The following is a 21,077-nucleotide window of genomic DNA, read 5'->3' on the forward strand; positions in this document are numbered from 1 at the left end:
CACTCTTTTGGTAATGGATATGTATGCAGAGCTGAAAAGTTTATTGAGAACAAAGATGGAAATATTAAGCTGTCAGTAGATTGGAAATACTACAGGTCAACATCCTTTAAAGTTCAGCATGAGAATTAAAGCCTTTGAACATATATTATATGCAGTTTAGATAATCAGGAACTAGATCTTCAGTTCTAGAGATCTGATCTCTCTGTTAGTGTGTCATGGAAAGCTAGAAGGTGCAGCACTAGACTACTACCTGTTTAGAGCTCCCACAAACTCTTGGCTCCCAGCTTCTGGCAGCCTTTCTTATTTAAGTTGTGGGACTACAAAGCCATGCTGAAATCAATACAGATGATGACAATTGTCTTCTACTTTCTGCTTTTATATGGTTTTCCTTCCTCCTTCTGTATTAAAGATGGGAACATGATATGCTCATAACAGTGATCCACAGACAGAAAAAATGGGAAGATCCTCACTGCATGGGTGGTTTTCACTTGTTGAGATGTGTTAGTAGCCACCTAAGCAGCAGAGTGGGCCAGATTTCAGGGAGCCAAACAGGGTGCAAACCGTACTGTTTGCAGCATGCTTGCATTTGACACTGGGCAATCAGGGGAGTTGCTGTTGCTTTCTTTTCCCTTCGTAATGGTGTGGAGTTGTCCTCTGAGGCTTACTGTGTTGTGGGGGAGACTGTAATCTGTTTAGGCCAGGAAATACAGTGGTGCTCATAAAGAGCAAGTACTCATCCTTCCTCTTTCTCTAAATGTTTCTATTAATTTCCCTTTTCTATACCTCACAAAATATTAGTTTTATTGTATAATGATAGAAATCAAGCAAATGGGAACAGCAGGGGCTAATCCTTTTCTTTACCTAATCTTGTACTAAAAATGTCTTAGCTCATGCTCTGAAAAAACACCCATGCATCCTTATTCTGTAAAAACTTACTTAAATTATAAGTTGTGTTACAAAAATTAAAGCATTGCTTTGGTTAGGATAGGTTCTCCAAAAAACTTTCTTTTAAATTAAAATTGCATTTTTCATTAGCTCCTTGAGGAAAATCCTATTTGCTTAAATTAGAACTCATGTCTACAGCAACAGCATGGCTCTCCTTTAAACCATTTATTTTGAGAGAAGAAGACTGAGCTATTTGTTTGCCAGAGACAGGAGTGTCTTTTTTGGATTTCCTGCTAATGCTCAATGTGGTGTTAGTGGAAACAATGCCGGCTTTCCTGGCTGGGATGGCTGTGTCAGCTGTGCCTTTGCTGCAGAGTCTCACCTTGTCTTGAAAAGGCAGAGAGAACATGTCCCACAAAGATATTAACGGGGAAAAGACCCTTTGTCATGGAGACTAGGGGCAGCCTTGAGGTTATTGATTCTTAGAACAGGATATCAGCAACATGTTTGATGTTGCTGATGAACATAGAATATACTCAAGAAATGCAAAAAAAAAAACCCAAAAATTTAAGGATGGTATTGAAGAGTTCATTCCATTATGGGTATGGCTGATTGTACTTGCATGTGTTATGGAACCTCGTTCCTGTTCTTGTGCTCCTTGGCAATGTAAAAGCGTATTTCAAAGCTTCTTAAAAGTACCTTCACAGAATCACAGAATCACTAAGGTTGGAAAAGACCTATAAGATCATCCAGTCCAACCATCCACCTATCACCAATGGTTCTCGCTAAACCATATCCCTCAACACAACATCCAAACGTTCCTTGAACACCTCCAGGGAAGGGCACTCCACCACCTCCCTGGGCAGCCCATTCCAGTGCCTGACTACCCTTTCAGAGTAGTAGTATTTCCTAATATCCAGGCTGAATCTTCCCTGGCGCAGCTTGAAACCATTCCCTCTAGTCCTATCACCAGTTACACGAGAGAAGCGGCTGGCCCCCAGCTCGCTACAACCTCCCTTCAGGTAGTTATAGAGAGCAATAAGGTCTCCCCTGAGCCTCCTCTTCTCCAGACTGAACAATCCCAGCTCCCTCAGCCGCTCCTCATAAGGCCTGTGCTCCAGACCCCTCACCAGCTTTGTTGCCCTTCTTTGAACACGCTCCAGGGCCTCAACGTCTTTCTTGCAGTGAGGGGCCCAGAACTGGACACAGTATTCAAGGTGCGGCCTCACCAGAGCTGAGTACAGGGGAACAATTACTTCCCTACTCCTGCTGGTCACACTACTTCTGATACAAGCCAGGATGCCATTGGCCTTCTTGGCCACCCAGGCACACTGCTGGCTCATGTTTAGCCGAGCGTCAACCAACACCCCCAGGTCCATTTCCTCTACACAGTCTTCTAGCCACTCTGCCCCAAGCCTGTAGAGTTGCTTGGGGTTGCTGTGGCCAAAGTGTAGAACCCAGCATTTGGTCTTATTAAACCTCATCCCGTTGGCTTCAGCCCAGCTATCCAGCCTGTCCAGATCCCTCTGTAGGGCCTCGCTACCCCCAGGCAGATCGACACTTCCAGCCAACTTGGTGTCATCTGCAAACTTACTGAGGGTGCACTCAATGCCCTCATCCAGGTCATCAATAAAGATATTGAAAAGGACAGGCCCCAGCACCGACCCCTGGGGAACATCACTTGTGACCGGTCGCCAGCTGGATTTAGCTCTATTGACCAAATGCTGGGTCCTACCCTTCGTGAACCCATGCTGGCTAGGCCTGATCCCCTGGTTGTCCCACACTTGCCACGTGATCTCCCTCAAGACAATCTGTTCCATAACCTTCCCTGGCACCGAGGTCTGGCTAACAGGCCTGTAGTTCCCCGGGTCCTCCTTACAGCCCTTCTTGTAGATGGGAGTCACATTGGCAAGCCTCCAGTTTTCTGGTACTTCACCAGTCAACAAGGAGCGCTGATAGATGATGGAAAGCGGCTCGGCTATCACCTCCGCCAGCTCCCTCAGCACTCTCGGGTGAATCTCATCCGGCCCCATGGACTTGTGACAGTCCAGTTGGAGTAGCAGGTCTCTGACTGTTTCCTTCTGAATCGTGGGTGGTTTAGTCTGCTCCCCAGCCGAGACTACCAGGTCAAAAAGTGGAGTATCCTGAGGATAACTGGTCTGACCTTTAAAGACAGACGTAAAGAAGGCATTCAGGACCTCTGCCTTTTCCTTATCCTCAGTAGTCACATTCCCAGCCTCATCCAGTAAAGAATGGAGATTCTCCTTAGTCCTCCTCTTACTGTGATATATTTGTAAAAGGATTTCTTGTTTCTTTTTATCCCAGCGGCCAGGTTGAGTTCGAGCTGGGCTTTCGCCTTTCTGATTTTCTCCCTGCACATCTTAACAACTTCTCTGTACTCTTTCTGAGTTGCCCGTCCCTTCTTCCACAGGAGGTAGATTCTCTTTTTCTCCCGGAGCCTCAAGAATAGTTCCCTATTCATCCACGCCGGTCTCCTTCCCCGCCGGCTCATTTTGCAGCTCAGGGGTGGAGGATGCGGGCTTGTTTAGTAGGTGGTCTTTTCTTTGCTTCAAGTGAAAAACAGAAGGAAATTTGTAACTCAGAGGGTGGTGACGCACTGGAACAGGTTGCCCAAGGAGGTTGTGGATGCCCCATCCCTGGAGGCATTCAAGGCCATGCTGGATGTGGCTTTGGGCAGCCTGGTCTGGTGGTTAGCAACCCTGCACATAGCAGGGGGGTTGAAACTAGATGATCATTGTCATCCTTTTCAACCCAGGCTATTCTGTGATACTTCACATTTTCAGGGACTATGAATTGTGTTCTCCTTCTAACCTGCCTTGATATGCACAGGATTGCAGTTCCAGGGTTCAACTGTTTGCTGTAAACGTACAGTACTGTATCTTATTACATGCATATGGGTAGGATGGAAAATCTCAAATTAGCACAAGTGAAACTTTCTGAGGCAGTGGCAAAATGGCATTAATGTGAACACAAAGTTACGTTTAGTGGGGTGGTTATGAAGCGTTTTTAAAGCAGACCTCTTCATACCTGATCTTTGTTACTACCAAAAGAGATATTCATGATAATCTTAGCAGTTCAAAAGATATTTTCTCTTTTTATATAAAAAGTTCAAGCATTTTAATATTATGTGCTATATTCTATAAAAGATCCTATTTAGATTTTGTGAAGCCTTTTTCGTGCAATACTTCTGTGGATGTTTACAGCAAGAGTCCCAGGAAGTCTCACTAGGTGTGGTATGTGTCTCCTAACGCTCTTCTCATTCTCTGTCACCCTACCTGAGAAGAGCTGAGAACCCCATTTTCTCCGTTGCAGATTTCTCACTTTTAACTCTTTGGAATAGCGCTTAAAATTCTTGAAGTTTCATTTTTGCTGAGCTTAAAGATTAGCAACTTTTTTCTTTTTTCTTTTTTTTTTTTTTTGGAATTTAAAGAAAGTTACAGCAGTATCTGTACGTTGGACTCATCAAGAGAGAAAACAAAAACTAACAATTCATAACTTACTTGTACTTGAGCTGTACTCTGCACAAGAGGAAGAGAAGGGCCCATGGGCTAAGCAGAGGGATTGATCACTTGGGGAAAAGAAGTGTTAGAGGAGCTTTGCTTCGAGTTTTCTGACACTTTTCTGAAACTGATTGCTGTTCTGTAGCAGCATGGAGTAAATATTTTGTCTTTCACCTCTAATTCTTTCAGAACTTATCTCTTGTTCCTGTGTTTTTGGTTGTGTTTTGTTTCCTGTTCCATGACAATACTGATGTATGTTTCCATACTTCTGTTCTTATTTTTGTCTTTGAATTTTAACCTCCTATTTTGTTTCTAGAACGCTTCCCTTCCCTTAGCCCCAAACTGCAGCATGAGATATCGAAAGCGGTTTGGTCTATAAAATTATTTAGGGCAGGACATCAAAACATTACATATTATAGTTGTTTTAGTTTTTTTTTTTCCTTAGTAAAACTCCTTTCTCTCTTTCAGCAACTCTGAGAATAGCCCCCATTTTATTAGCATGTAATACATATTTGCCCATAAATGCTAATGGTAAAAATGTCCAAAGGGAACTAAAATCTTCCTAGTTTTTTTTCCGCTTGGAGCAACATTCAACTGATGTGTAAGATTTACAACAATCCCACTTAAAGTTTATTCAAGTACTTGCTTAAAGCATCAGCATTTTTACAAATGAGAGGCAGATCTGCCACTTGGTAGGTATGAACAGTAGCATAGAAACAGATCCCGAAAGTATTGCTTCGGTAGCATCGCACCAGATAATGAGGAAGAAGGTTCTTCAACTCTGAATAGATGGTTTGGATCATAGACAAATGTTGACATAATTTACTTACCACGACAAATCTGTTTTTTTTATGAGCAATCTCTTAGTAAAAGCTGTGACAGAAATGATTAGCATATGTACAGCCTGCTTTTTCTCCTTTTTTTATAGCTTGCAGCTATGGAAAGTTAGCAAAGAACCTGTGAAGGAAGTTAGCCACTTTTGAGATGTGATGGTATTTTTAGTGCACCAGGAAAGAAAAACTCAACAATTAAAGGCTTATCAGGTGGTTGTAAGTGTAAATAGTACTACTGTGTGTGGTGAGGATAATGTATGGTGTTACATACAACATGGTGATATTTCTTTATTTTTTATGTTGTTTGAAATGCAATTGGTTAGTCTGAGATTGAACTTGTATTTTGTTGTTGTTAGTTTTGGCTGTTTGTTTTTCTTTTAAGTAAATTGTGTGAAATAATATGGAGAAGGGGTTTCTGTGCTATGGGTTTATAGTGTTTGTAACAGAGTTTTGGAGGCTGAGGATTCAAAGCATGTTTAATATATTAATAATGTTGAATAAAATAATAAGTTGATGAAGACTGTCTTTTAGAAGTCAGTTTGAATTTTAGCTCCCTACCCTATATCAGATTTGTGTTTTATCCTAAAACAGGATGAGCAGTAAGCCTGCATCACTGAAGGCAAATGAACCTCCTGAAGGCAGGTTTGGGTACTGAACCTGCTTACGTATCTGTCAGGGCAGTAACAAGGATGCAAGAACTAAATGTTGGCTGGGTGTGAGTAATATGCATATAACACAAACATAATTATTTGTACTAGACTTTGAAAATAATTAATACCAAATGTGCAGTATTTGAACAGCAGTATCTCCACCCTTGTAAAAGTTGTGTGGTTGAGGAAATGCTGATATAAAAAACTAAGTACCAGATCCATCCAAAAATGCTGTTTTTGAGAATGAAACTTTACTTAATGTCTGCTTTGCATATTTTGGATATTTTTTAAATGGGTGCTAACCTGAAAATTGTACTGTTTTAGTTTTGATTTCATGAATTATTTTCACATCTCTATATAACAGCTTAAGAGCTGGTGTCATTCTTTGCAGTGGGAGATGGTCCTCATGCTTTCCTCCTTGCACTCTTGGTTGGAGACGAGAAAGGTTGTGTAAGGTTGGGACAGGGAGAGCCACAGCAGAAGCAGGGTTTCACTTCTTGAATTTTTTCCTGAGATTTCAGGGAGTATCTGAAAATAATGGGTGAACAGAGTCCCATGGACTTCTTGATGCTTCCAGTAGTAAGAGGAGAGAGAAAACAGATGTAAAACAACAACAAAACAACAACCTAAGCTGCTTTTGAAAGAGTTGGAGGGTAAATCAGTCTGAGCTGATGAAATCTTTCTTGCTCTGCATGTGCTGGTTAGAGTTTTAACTTGATACTGTCCCTTTAGCAAGAGTCTGGAACTAAAACTGTCATTTCTGAGCTGTGCTGCTGCTTGTTATCTTCCTGCATTTTAATTCAGCAGTGATAGGGAAAACTAAGGGGAGTGAGAGGAATTCGGAGACTGCTACACCAAAATATATGACTTGGCACTAACTGGTCTATCATATGTCTAGATATAAAATAATCCATATTCACAGTAAAATTACTAAATGTTTTGGGAGGTAGAAGCTAAGAAGAGGGAGAGTACGTGTAGCTGTTAATCTCTGTAACTTTTCAGTCTCTACTTTGGCTTCATTCCTGCATTTGTAGTTAGGGTTGCACACCTAGGCTGTTATGATAGTTATGGGTATAACATGTGGCTTTCCACACCTTGTTTTTTCTCTGGCTGCAATGAATGACTGCCTTAGGCCTCACCTTACACCAGGCACTGAGGTGTTTTCAGTAATATGAAGGGGCAGTAAAGATCTGTATGCTTTGACAAATCAGAACAAGAGCACCAGGGAGCTGATGTGCATTTCTTGGAGGCTCTTGTTCCTTCTGCCTCGTCTCTCAGGTCTCTCAGCACATACCTTTTGTCCCATGACTTTCCAAAGCACATTTTCCTTTCCCTTCTTGTGCACCACTCTGGGTATGTTTTCTCTCTGTGAACTGTCCTTAGCTTCAGGGATGTGGGAGTTAAGGCCATCAGCTGTCCTGACAGAATTGTCAGTTGCCCTGCTCCTTCCAGCATGGCACAGCTCCTGCACCTGGCATCCTGCTCAGCCACACACCCATGAAATCCTCAGCCTTTGAGGAAGGAATACCACGTGTTGTTTTTTTTTATTTTTATTTTATTCCCACTCCCAACTATTATTTTCTTGTATGTGCAGACATACTAAACTGGATGTTCCCTGGGGCATTGTAGGATTTTTCTCTACCAAAATGTTTGTATCAGTCTAAAATAAAATCTTAAAAATAATTACAAAAGCCTTTTTTTCTTTTTTTTTTTTCCTTCCTTCATTATAGATCATATCAGGAGTAGTTAGGGACTCAGTAGATGTAAGACAATGTAAGGACAACTCTGTAAAACTCATTTGGAATAGATTAAAAAGAAAAGAAAGATGGAAAGAAAAGCTCCCTCTTACTTGGAGGGGGTCACATTGGGAGAAATTAACCTAGGAGCTTGTGGCTGAACAAGAGAAACCTAGAAACTACTATTTCATAGAATCATAGAATGATTTGGATTGGAAGGAATCTAGTTCCAACCTCCTTGCTATAGGCAGGGACACCTCCCTCTAGACCACGTTGCTCAAAGCCCCATCCAGCCTGGCCCTGAATGTTTCCAAGGAGAGGGCATCCACAGTCTCACTGGGCAACCTGTTGCAATGTGTCACCACCCTCACAGTAAAGAATTTCTTCCTAATATCTTGTCTAAATCTACCCTCTTTCAGTTTGAAACCATTTATCCTCGTCCTGCCACTATGTACCCTTCTTAGAAGTTCCTCCCCAGCTTTCCTGTAGGCCCCTTCAGGTACTGGAAGGACGCTATAAAATCCCCCCACAGCCTTCTCTTCTCCAGGCTGAAGAGCCCCACTTCTCTCAGCCTGTCCTCATGGGGGAGGTGCTCCAGCCCTCTGATCATCTTCGTGGCCCTCCTCTGAACCTGCTCCAACAACTCCATGTCCTTGCATTGAGGGCCCCAGAACTGGACAGTGTACTCCAGGTGAAGTCTCACAAGAGAGGAGTAGAGGGGCAGAATCACCTCCCTGTCCCTGCTGGCCACACTTTTCTTGATGCAACCCAGGATATGGTTAGCAATTGTTCTAATTGTTATATTCTGTCCTAATATGAAGTTAGGGTGAAGAATATTCCTATCAACAAAGAGCAGTATGCAGCATTTATGGTGCTGTTTCCATAATTCAATCTCTTGTGTCTAGATGGAGCTTCTGGGGCTGCAGACATAAGAAGGTATTTTGCAAACTGGAGAGAATACCTTTTCAAAACCACAGAAATTATGGGTTAATGTAATGTGGACTACAACTCATAGACATCCAGGATTAAAGGAAATAGCTGTAGCTCTGGCTTTCAGGTGTCTGGAAAGGTAATGAAATAGTAAAGATGGCTTTACCTTTTTTCTCTCCCAACTGATCTCTAAAGTCATACTTTTCATGAGGTCCAGAACAACTTGTTTCTTTCATTAAGCCTAACTTTCTCTACTTTGATCCCAATTATGTAGTTACATCCATTAGTTCATGCTTGTATGTCTGTGCAGGTTCCTGTGAACTTCAGTGAGACCTGAGCATAGGACCCACATCCTGGCAGAGTGTAACTAACATGCTAATGTTGATGTCTCTTCTAATGCCTCATTTTAATCACTCAGTATCTTGCAAGCTTCTTTAGTTCTATACTGGCAAGCTGTGACGGACACCTTGTCAAAGGAAGTCTCTATAGAAAAAAATCTGTTACTGTTCTTAATTTTGCTACTTTGAGAGGCTTGTAAAATGGAGTAAAGTTTCTCTAGGCTATACCTTCCTCAGGATTTGTTAATTTTTACAGGTATTTCTATATGGTGTTGTTTTTCAAGAAAATATTACTTAATGGCATGGTACCTGCCATTGAAGTGGGAGTTAATAATAATTTCTTAAAATGTGTCTTTTTCATTGCTTGTATAATTGTAAGCATTTTCTTTTCACTTGATGTGTTAATGATGCCTATAGAATTTCAAAAATAAACAAGATCAGCACTAGTCATTCTAAACTGACATCCATTTGTGCAAATGTTTGTACAATTTGTTTTTAATGTGTATTTATTCACTTCTTACCCACAAAATCTGTCACTACTTTTGATTCTTGAAACTAGTAAACAGTTTTGCTTTCACTTTACATCCATATTGTGCATCTTTCTTTAAACCACTTACTCTTGCATTTTGCAGATGTGTACATGGCAAATAATTTAAACTCTATAGCTCTAAACTGATTTCTCTAGTTAGATTCAGATTTGTTAGTTTTGCAGTTAGGTTCTATAATATAATCAAGTCCTTGATTATCACCTGACTACCCAAGCTAAAATTATAATTGTTTAAAACTTGCAGATCACTCTCCATTTTACACATAAATAATCTGCTCGTGATTTAGTGTTCCTGCGTGCTTTTCATACTTCTCCGTAAGGTAATACATGTCAGCACAACCCCAGAACACTGATATTTCTCTCCTTCACCGTATTCCTAGTGAGTTCTTCAGGTCACAGCATCTGCTGTCTCACTCTTTGGCTCAGTGACGTTCTCCTGACATTTCTCATCAACCACTGTACACTCTCAGTAATCCAATTCTGAATGGAAAATCCTATAAAAATGTTTCTGCGGGCTTCTGACCACAGCAAGCCACTGATTGTCTACTGCCATTTAGGGTCTAATAGTCCGAAAGTGGATTTGAGTAGATAATTGCTCTCTAGTTTATTTTCTTTTCTTTTTCCTTGAAGATTTTTTTTTTTTTAAACTTGCAAGAAGTCTCAATTAATAGAATCGTAGCTACTTTAGGTGGTCATAAGCAAATTAATGATTTGTTCTAAGGTACCATAAAATTGTAAAATTGGATGGTGTATTCTGTTTGTTTTTGAAACAGATTGATTCTTGCAAGGAGTTGGTCCGGGAGGCAGAGATTAAAAATCTCTCTCTCTTTCTAAACCTACACATGTTGAGGACTATATTCTAACTAAAATTTCCTTTTCACCCTCAGGGGTGCTAGAGGAGAGAGAATTCAACTTAATTTTACAGCCTGACATAGTAAAACTCATAGTAATAGAGATCAGACTTGAATGTTTAAAAGAAAATTGAAAAAATGACATGGAAAGTCTTACAAGGAGCATCCAGCTTTTGAAATTTCTTGGGAACCGTGAACACCTATCAAATAGACTGAATGTGTTTTCTTGCCTTAAACTCAGATATAAATAATGTAGTTAATAATATTTAATAATTAATAACACTGCTGGTAGAATAGCCCCCCTACTAATGCTAAGTATGAGTACAGAAGTAATATGTAGTTGCAAAGGGAGACGTATGTTAATTGCACAAATAGGGGACAGAAAAACATGTGAATCAACAATTAAAGAATGAAAATCTGCAAGTTAAAACAAAGGATAAGCAGGAAGCATTTCTGGTGGAACCAGAACAGTTTCTGGTCCTAAAGAAAATGAGATAATCATGTCAGGAGCAGATGAGATTACTTCCCACGCCTTTTTTTTTTTTTTTTTTTTTTTTTTTTTTGGTAGAGTTGATGACAAGCATCAAAAGCACAGCAAGGAAAAGTAGGGAAGAAGGTCTACAACTGCAGTTCCTTGTTCAAGGCTAACTCTCATCTATTCACCTCAACTTGAACTGAGACCATCAAGGAACACAACCATCAGTGTTTAACTGCCTGGCTTCTGCTCAGTGGTATCTTGTACGGAAAGGTAACTTAGGATAAAATGATTAGGGCCTATTTGAATATGTGGTGATAATGAGTGGTAGTGATTAAGAATTAACCATTGCCAATGTGTATTGTTAATGAACATCGATCTAGTAAGGTCTTATTAGGAAGTTTGCAGTTGGGCTCCATTATCAGTCTTCTAAATCTTCCCATCGCAGCAACCTTAAGTTCAGCTGCTTTAAGAAGTGTTTACTGGGGCAAGGACAAGTGCAGCATCTGCATGTTTGGTTTTTTTTTCCTATAAAAGCCTAGAACTATCTTTTTTTTTTTTTTTTTTTTTTGTCTTGATGTTTGTGTTTCATTTTTGTTTGTGTGTTTGTATGTGTTTTTTATTTTCTTTTTCTTTATTTTTTTCTCCCTCGTGCGAAAGAAGTTAGAGTTACAGGCTAGAACTGTGGTTACCTATTTTGAGATGAAGAAATTGTTTTCATCAGAAGCTGTTGCTGTTGGATATTTGCATTATATGTGAATCCAGCTAAGAATTTGTAATGCGCTTACTGTAGTTTGGCACTTAGATGCATAATCTATATTCTCTAAACTCTATATGGAATATTTGTGAGAATTTCTATTCCACGATCCCATGTTACAATAATTCACTAAATATTCATGCTTTTGCATGTTTGCATTACTAATTCCAGATTCAAAAATAAGATCAAAATTCACATTAAGAATTTAAAAATCCTATTTGATTGACTTCTGTTTGAAATGTTGACTGTCTTACACTCTTGTCCTCATCCCACATGTATGTGCTTCTTTATCATCAATATGGGTGTGATTGCTAACTTCCGTTTCATTCAGTGTTATATTGAGGGCTGTAAATTTAGTCTCTGCTGCCGGACCTGATTTCGCAAACCTGTGGAAAGCACTGGGTGGTGTGTTAGTGAGTTGGGACATGGAAATAAATGTAAGGCTCTTTTTTTTTCTTTCTGGAGTTCTCTTCTGGTGTCTGGGTGTCTGAAAGTATCCTTTTTCTTTTTCTTTTTTTTCCTCTCTCTCTGAGAAGGAGAAAGAAAACACAAATACTAAAACCTCTACAGAAAGAAAAAGACTGCCTTCCTCTTTGCAAAATGCTGATGGCTCTGTCCCCCATGTCTTTAAATAGCTATAACAAGCTGATTGCCCTTCCTTTTATCTGCTTCTTCTGCTTCATTGGGAAAAAAAAAAAAAAAAAAAAAAAAAAAAAGGAGAAGTTATCACTCCAGTATGTTTTAAAGAAGTCTGAAATCCAGGGAAAGCTAGTTGTTAGGTGTTCTGTTCGGCCTCTCTTGCAAGCCAACTGTAGAGGGAGAACAATTAGAACCACAAAGCTACTATCTTGTTTGTCTAGATGCAAAAGAAAATGTCTGTGTGTAACCCCAACCTATGTATGTATCTTGTATCTGTGACTAATTTCACCTTTTGTCTGCTGAAATCCTCATTTGAGTAACATAAAAATTGTGTGATAAATTCAAATTTGTGTGTTTTATCTTGAGATAAAAGTTCCATAAAATCAGTTTTGCACAAATTGAAGTGGATAGTGTAGCATCAGCTCTCTGGTTAAAAAATGTTTTTTTTATGGTAATGAAGATACTAATAACTACATTAGTGATACAAAAGAAAAGAAAGGGTTTGCCAAAATTTAGAATTCAGATAAAGATGTAGGAAAAATAAAAATTCAAAACAAAAGAGTAGCTGAGAGATGCAGACATCTTCAGGCTTACGTAGGGCTGATGGGGATTTTTGCTTTTCTGCCAAAGGATAGCTTTACATTTGCATTTAAGTGAATGTTTCTCTGCTAATGTGACTAAATGCCTGCTTGTTTTCATAAAATGTATGTAGATATAGGTAGCTGTATGGACGTGTGTATGTATGACTATGCAGTAGTTGAATTAGGATGCATGGTGAGGTGTAAATATGTAGAAACAAACACAAAAGCAGCATGTGGACTGTAGATTTTGACAATGCTTTATCAGAGCTGAGTGTGTAGGTCTGTATTTGCCCCATATTGCTCAATATAAATAGATGCATTGAGTAAATGTGTGGTCTTGTTTTTGTTTTGTTTAAGGGGGAGAAAGGGAATAGCATTTGACTGAATTATTTTTACCTTAAAGAAAGTGGGGGAAAAATACAGAACATTTATTGCACGATTATAATTCACATTGTTTACTAGTTATTCAGAATGTGTCAATCAGCATTTGTCATCTGTTTCTTTTCTAGATGGTGCAGAAGAATCACAGTTGTCCAATCAAGATGAACAGAATGGCTTCCTTGACCAAGAAAATAGAACATTCGATTTTTAGGATGATATCTACAACATGAAACATTCAACAGAAGCTGCCTTTGAGAACGTTCATCTATGACCTGAAATGTCCTGATCCTGGGGAAAAAGATGAGATTCCATTAATTAAGTCTATAATTTCTTAATGCATCCTTATGACTAATCATTTTTGCGTCTGCACAACACAGATACAGAATTCATAAACCAGAGATTATTTTAACACGTAGATTTGTGTTTGTGCATTCAGTATACAAGATACGTCATTTTAATCAAATTTTACGTAATCTTTTAAATTATCTGTATTTATTAATAAATGAAGACTTGGCAAGAGGAATTTGTCAGCCATGGAAAACAGTAAATCAGGTTCCCCCATCATGGATGGTAATTTCATCTTGGGAAAAATCAATAACTTGAAAGTAGAGCAAGAGGAAGATGGCATTAACTGTACTCTAGAAAGAATGGATATAAAGACAGAACAAGATGAATTCAAACATGCAGACAGCAGTGATGAACAAGAAGACAAAGAAAAGAACTTCATTAGCAACAACCCTAGCAAATATTTATCTACAGAAAATGAAGATGATTATGGATCTCTTTTTTCTCAGTATAGTAGTACGCTGTATGATGTAGCAATGGAGGCTGTGACACAAAGCCTCCTTTCCAGCAGAAATATAAGCTCCAGAAAAAAGTCACCTGCTTGGAACCATTTTTTTATATCTCCTAGAGATAGCACTAAAGCAATATGTATGTACTGTATGAAAGAATTTAGCAGGGGTAAAAATGAAAAGGACCTAAGTACAAGTTGTCTCATGAGACATGTCAGGAGAGCCCATCCTACTGTACTAATTCAAGAAAATGGGACTATGCCAAATATATCTTCCTTTTCTTCACCTACATTATTACTGCCTCCTCAGTCTGCAGATATGGGAGATCTGAGTTCTATGTTATCCCCTATAAAACTGGTAAAGAAAATGGCTTCTAAAATACCATCTCCAGATCGGATAATTGAGGAATCTGTTTCTATTGTTTCTTCTGAAGAAATAGCAGATCTCTCAGTTTCTGAAAAGTGCAACAAAGAAGAAGTCATGGTTGGGTCATCTCCACAGCTCCCCAGCAACCAATATGATGAAACTGTGGAGAATGTAGCAGAAAAAACTGTTGTAATTCCAAAGAACACATCAGGTTCTAGAAGGAGATCTGCTGTTTGGAAACATTTTTATTTATCACCACTTGATAATTCTAAAGCTGTTTGCATCCACTGTATGAATGAATTCAGTAGAGGAAAAAATGGAAAAGACCTAGGAACGAGTTGTTTGATAAGACATATGTGGAGAGCACATCGTTCCATTGTCCTGCAAGAGAACGGGGGTGGTACGAGTATACCACCTCTCTACACCACACCTCCAACTCTGTTGCCTTCTTTACTACCATCAGATAGTGATCTGAATTCTATGTCATCCTCTCCTGGAAAGCTAATGAAAGAATCGGCTTCTGTGTCCTCTTCTCCAGACAGAATCTCAGAGGAGATACATACTAATCTCTCTTCCGGAGATGTTCTAGTGGAAGACTCAATGCTGTCATCTTCTGATGACATAGGTGAAGTCTCATTTGTGTCCTCCCCTGAGAAACAGTGTGAGGGATTAGGCCCACTCATATTTGAACCCACTGCGGTATTTCAGCAGAATAAAAGGATTATGAAAAGGCTTAAATCAGAAGTTTGGCATCACTTTTCATTGTCACCTGCTGACAGTCTAAAAGCAGTATGTAGATACTGCAGTTGTATGATAAGTCGTGGTAAAAAAGGAGATGTAGGAACGAGCTGCTTGATGAGACATCTATATAGACGCCATCCTGATATAATTGGAAGCCAAAAAAGCTGTCTTGATGTTAGTTTGGCAAATTCTCCTTATGCTACTTTGGCTTCTGCAGAATGTTCATCCTCAAAGTTGACTGAATTACCTACAATGGTTACACATGATAATCAAATTATTTTTCCTGTCAATAGCAAGAAGACCTCAAAACTGTGGAATCACTTTTCAATTTGTTCTGCAGATTCAACAAAAGTAATATGTATGCACTGTGGACGTACAATAAGTAGGGGGAAAAAGCCAACAAATCTGGGCACAAGTTGCCTTCTAAGACATTTGCAGCGGTTTCATAACAATGTATTGAAAACTGATGTCTCAGAGACTGTATTATCCACATCTACGGATAATCACATGCCACTGAGCACAGAATTATTAGCATCTTCAACTTTTGATGAAACCAATGACAAGTTTTGTGACTCTCACCCAGTTGCCAAAAAAATCACAAGTCTTGTAGCTGAAATGATTGCACTTGACCTTCAGCCATATTCTTTTGTAGACAATATTGGCTTTAACAGGCTGCTTGAATACTTGCAACCTCAGTATTCTTTACCTTCTCCATCTTACTTTTCTAGGACAGCAATTCCAGATATGTATGATAATGTAAGACAAATAATTATTTCTCATCTTAAAGAAGCTGAAAGTGGAGTGATCCATTTTACATCAGGAATATGGATGAGCAACCAAACACGAGAATATCTAACCCTTACAGCTCACTGGGTAACATTTGAGTCTTCATTTCGACCACAGTGTGAGGATTATCATTGTTCAGCACTATTAAATGTATCACAGATTGATTGCGACTACAATGGAATCAGTATTCAAAAGCAGTTAGAGTACTGGTGGGAAATGTGGATTACTTCCATTGGCCTTCAGATTGGGATTACTGTTACTGATAATCACAGCATAGAAAAAACTTTAAATGAGGGTGATCATTCAAGTGTACAGTGCTTTAGTCACACTGTTAATGTCATTGTAAACGAGGCCATTAAAAGCCAGAGAATGGTTCAGAATTTGCTAAGTATTGCAAGAAAGATCTGTGAACGTGTTCATCGGTCAGCAAAAGCAAAAGAGAAGTTAGCTGAGTTGCAAAAAGAGTATGAGTTGCCTCAGCATCAGCTTATACAAGATGTTCCATCCAAGTGGAACACATCATTTCATATGCTCGAACGTCTTATTGAACAGAAAAGAGCAATTGATGAAATGTCAATAGAGTGCAGCTTTCGGGAGCTAATAAGTTGTGATCAGTGGGAAGTTATGCAGTCAGTGTGTCATGCTCTCAAGCCTTTCGAAGCTGCAAGTAGGGAAATGAGTACACACATGTCTACTTTAAGTCAAGTGATCCCAATGATCCATATACTTAACAGGAAAATAGAAATGCTATTTGAGGAAACAATGGGCATAGATACTATGCTGAAATCTTTGAAAGAAGCTATGGTGAGCAGATTGTCCTCCACACTTCATGATCCAAGGTACATTTTTGCGACGCTTCTGGATCCTCGCTATAAAACATCTTTATTTACTGAAGAGGAGGCTGAACAGTACAAACAAGACTTAATCAGGGAGCTGGAAATAATGAGTTCTACCTCAGAAGATGATAAACCTGTTTCCAATGGATGTGATATAGGTTCACCATCTACAAATTCATATGGAGAAGATAATCTTTGGTCACTCATGGGTGACATGAAGAAAACGAAAGACCTGAAGGAGAGAGCAAAGTTACCAGAGGAAATGGTGCTTTCTTACTTGGAGGAAGAAGTACTCGAGCATAACTGTGATCCTCTAACTTACTGGAACTTTAAGAAGTCATCTTGGCCAGTACTGTCAAAATTGGCTGTCAGGTTCTTGGGTTGTCCACCAAGTATTGTTCCTTCAGAGAGATTGTTCAATACATCCAATGAAAGCAACAACTTTAGTCAGTCGAGATTAATGATTGAACACTTTGAAAAACTTATCTTTTTGAAAGTGAATCTTCCTTTAATATACTTCCAGTATTGAAACTAACGAACAAACTGCTAGACTAAAAATTTTGTTGCTCACTGGATAACTATCTGTAACTTGGATTGATAAATTGCTCCAATAGGGGCCATGTATGACATCTAATCAGTGACTATAATTCCAAATTTTAGTTTCATTTTTTCAGCTTTCAATATGTCTACATGTGCCTTATTCATAGTACTTCAGGCCAGATATTGTATATATGTTTTTTTTAAAAGTTCACACTAGAGATAGACTGTCTTGTCAAGTTATACAGAATTATGTAGGTTTTAATCCGTAACTGTAAATGAACTTTAAAAAAAAAAAACTCAGTCATTTGTTTTAATAGGATGGCAAAAAAAAAAAAGAAAAAAAAAGATGTAAACAGTTCTATTCTGTAGTTTTTTATTCAATTATTATGTAAAAACCATAAACCAGGTACTGTATTTTAGTTGAACATTGCTTTAATTGCAAAAAACAAAACAATACAAAACAAAAAAACAACGAACAGCTCTTATAGTTGTCAAAAGAAAGCTGTATATGAAAGATGGGATTCAAGCCATCTTTTTATCATATGATGTTTTTAGCTGCAAGCCCTAAAGTACTTAAAAGGATTAATAAGAATCATTAAGGAAGATGTGTTTACAGGAGACTATTGATGTAGTATCTGAAAATAAATCTTAAATTTGAGATGATATGGAATGTCAGCTATACGACTATCTGTTGTAAAACTTCCCATCCCGGGTTCTCCTGTTCAGGTTATACATTTAATAGAACGATGGAAATATTCTGGGTATTTATAAAAGCTCTTTGGAAGTTTTATCAAAGTTTATGAATTAATGCTTGTTATTTAATGCCATGTACAAAAAAAAAAAAAAAAAAAAAGGCAAAAAATTTACAATTAAGACTATAAAGTCATTCTAAAGCCTTTTCTTATCTTTAGTGCATCAAAACTGTAAGGTTCCCTATTGTATAAACTGAGCCCTTATTCCTAATGTAATTTCAACTCTGTAGAACAGCCTGTCTTAAAGATCCTAGTACAAAAATAACTGATCTGATTTTCAGTAATAGCCTTATGGATACGGTGCACTGCTTAGAATTTTATGTAGTAGGGTTGATTCTTAACTGTCAGAGTCCATCAGGCAAATGGGATGTAGAGCCCTCAAGACTTCAAGTAAGAAGAAAAAAACAGCCAGCATTTTAATTTGAAAGGAATGTTCTCCAATGTTTTTTTAACTTTAGAAAGATAAATCTTCTCATTTCAGTTTTCATTAAATACTTTTTGGGAAAAAAAATCATCATTTGCCTATGACCTTTTAGAAAAGTTGTAGCTTTGTTAAAATACTGTACCTATGCCTAATCTAATTTTGCATTTACTATGTTTTAGTGTATTTATAAATGGTGAACTTCTGAAATTAAACATTTTATTTGCAATTTTCTAGTGGTAGTCAACACTGCCTTTTTTTTTTTTTTTCTTCCAGATGGATTAAAGACAACCTTTGAATAAAAATGAATTGCTATAATTGTAATCATAAATACACAACAGAACATGCTATGTGAAAAGATTTGTGTTCCATTTCTCTCTTTGGACTTAAAAAAAAAATCTGCTGCTTTTAATTGCATTTAAAGAATTTAGCCAATTTGGTGAAATCTTTCCCAGGTGATTTTTGGTTTCCACATGATTTTTCTTTGAACATTCTGTAGTTTCACATATTTTAATTGTTAGTCAGTCAGTTACATTTAGATCTGTACTGTTATTAATAATACAGATATGTTACTATATTGTACACTCAGGAAGAACTCGCACTGCATTTTGTGTCCATTATTTTATATGCTAACTTTAAATACTATCAACAGTCAGCATTTCCCTATTCTTATAGGGTTAAATGAGAATGGGTACTGAGATTTTTTTTTCTGCGTCAGTAAAACAACTTGTTCTGGTTTATGTACAGTTTGAATGAAGTGATTTTGAAGTAGCTTGAGAAGCATGTTTAAATAGTTACTGGTTAATTATTACTTCAGTTTTTTCCTGCACTTTAACTGTGAATATAGCCTTGACCTTTGTGAGATGCTTAATATCTCCAAACCCAGAAAGAGGTATGTAGAGGGTGAAGAAACCTTTTATTTTTGAATTTAACAAGGGATAATTTTCACTCAAGACTTGAATATGACTATGAATACAGCCTTAGTCTTAAGGCACTGTCAAGCTACATTACACCTGCAGGAATATTGAACAAGTTTACCTGAAATTCTCAGTTCTCTGAAAACAAGTATCTTGGCTCCTCTGCATGAAGGCAGTCTTTATTCCTTGTAACTCTCATGTAGGAAGTTGAAATGATGGCATTTTGAGGTAGCCTTCAGTTTTTTCTTGTGAAAGATACTTACATTCTTTGTAAAAATATTTTGTGAGGGCATGAGATTTATAGTGGCTATTTTAAGAAGCAAAACTTACTTATTCTACTTCATTTACAAGTGTAATTTCCTTTTTTGAAGGGCATTAATTCCTAAAACAGCATTATGTCAATATCAACTTGGTTAAGAATTAGTAATACACTTATTAGAGGTTGTTGGTTGGTTTTTTTTTTTCACTTAATTAAAAAAAGGTCACTTAAACCAAGAGAAACTGAAAGGACAGCGTTGCTGTTTTGGGGATGGAAGTCTTGATCCTTTTACATGAGTTATGTGAGCATTTCCATCTCTAGCTGAGGCGGTGATGCTGAAAGCTTTTGCTGAAGCATTGATTATGGGTGGGTTTTGTGTTGATTTTATTTTAGAAATATTATTTTTAATAGAAGCTCTTAGCAATTGCTAAAACTTTTTTTCCTTTTCATATTTGTAATGAAAATCCTCCATTAGAAACTCCCTTATTTTACCTTATAATCTTCCAGACTTAAGTAAAGCACAAGCTCTGCTAGCAGTAAGAGTTTTTGTCAAGCTGAGTTTGTGCTGGACCTATCCCTGCAGCAGTATGGTTCTCTATAATCTACATGAATCTACAACAGTGATATGAACTTCATTTTAACAGTTAATTTCAGAACGCTAGTAATTTCAGAAATAAATTTAGTGCAGATGGTACTAAAGATGTCATTATAAAGATCTAATAGCTTTTGTGTCTTTTAAGAGGAGGCATAGGTGTAACCACTAAGCACACTGCTTATTTTGCAGTACTAAAAGTAGGAAGGGGAAAAAATAGATATCTTCAGTAACCTTTTCAAAAACACATAAAGTCTTGCAGGGGTAGATAATGTATTTATTGAGATATATATTACACTCAATATATTACACAATAATGCTCCTCCCATATGGCCTTTTCTTACTTGGCCTCTTTCCATATCCACCAAGTAAACCTGCCTGACTGCAGAATTCATCCAGTGACCATTTATTTGGAATGCACATAGCTTCTCCCCACTCTCCAAGAATAGCTTCTTACTTTACAAAGAACAGAACTCTTAGTCTAGAATGGTTTAAGTGTAGCATAAGGATGTGATTAATAAAATTCAGATAGATACATACGGCAAACTCAAAATAGATAGGTAAAGGGTTGAGAGATCTGTCCCCTAAAACAGCTTTTTTTTTTTTTTTTTTTTTCATTGCTGTATGGAATGGACAGTAACAAACTTTCATTTAGGGATTTCCAAACTGGGAAATATAAACCTGTAATTAGCAAATATTTCTTTCTAATTATATATTAGATTTACTTTTTTAAAACCGTTTAAACCAAATTTTAGTCTTCCCACAAGTACATTTATCCTTTGTCATATTCTTAGCAACAAGAGTGACTTGTTATCTTCCTGGTTTTGTTGCAAAGCTGACCCAAAGCTGCCTTGTTTCATAAAGTCAGTGAAGTCCCCGGTGACTGGAAAAAGGGGAAAAAGGGAAACATCACTCCCATTTTTAAGAAAGGGAAAAAGGAAGATCTGGG

At 37.9% G+C, this 21,077-nt stretch overlaps 1 protein-coding gene across 5 annotated transcripts in view; it reads left to right on the forward strand.

Annotated features, from left to right (window-relative positions):
• Positions 1-19,721, forward strand: part of ZBED4 (zinc finger BED-type containing 4) — a 27,768-nt gene extending 8,047 nt beyond the window's left edge. For 4 of the 5 annotated variants that reach the window (XM_090136648.1, XM_090136626.1, XM_090136644.1 and 1 more), the window contains one exon: positions 13,253-19,721. In XM_090136648.1, the coding sequence (XP_089992774.1) occupies positions 13,658-17,176 (3,519 nt within the window). In that variant the 5' untranslated portion in view covers positions 13,253-13,657 and the 3' untranslated portion in view covers positions 17,177-19,721. Of the gene's footprint in view, positions 1-10,859; positions 11,040-13,252 lie in introns of all 5 variants that reach the window. The other variant, XM_090136630.1, reaches the window with a different exon arrangement.
• The last annotated feature ends 1,356 nt before the right edge of the window (positions 19,722-21,077 follow it).

This window comes from Phasianus colchicus, chromosome 1 (genome assembly GCF_987193195.1).
Source record: "Phasianus colchicus chromosome 1, bPhaCol1.hap1.1, whole genome shotgun sequence".
Taxonomy (NCBI): domain Eukaryota; kingdom Metazoa; phylum Chordata; class Aves; order Galliformes; family Phasianidae; genus Phasianus; species Phasianus colchicus.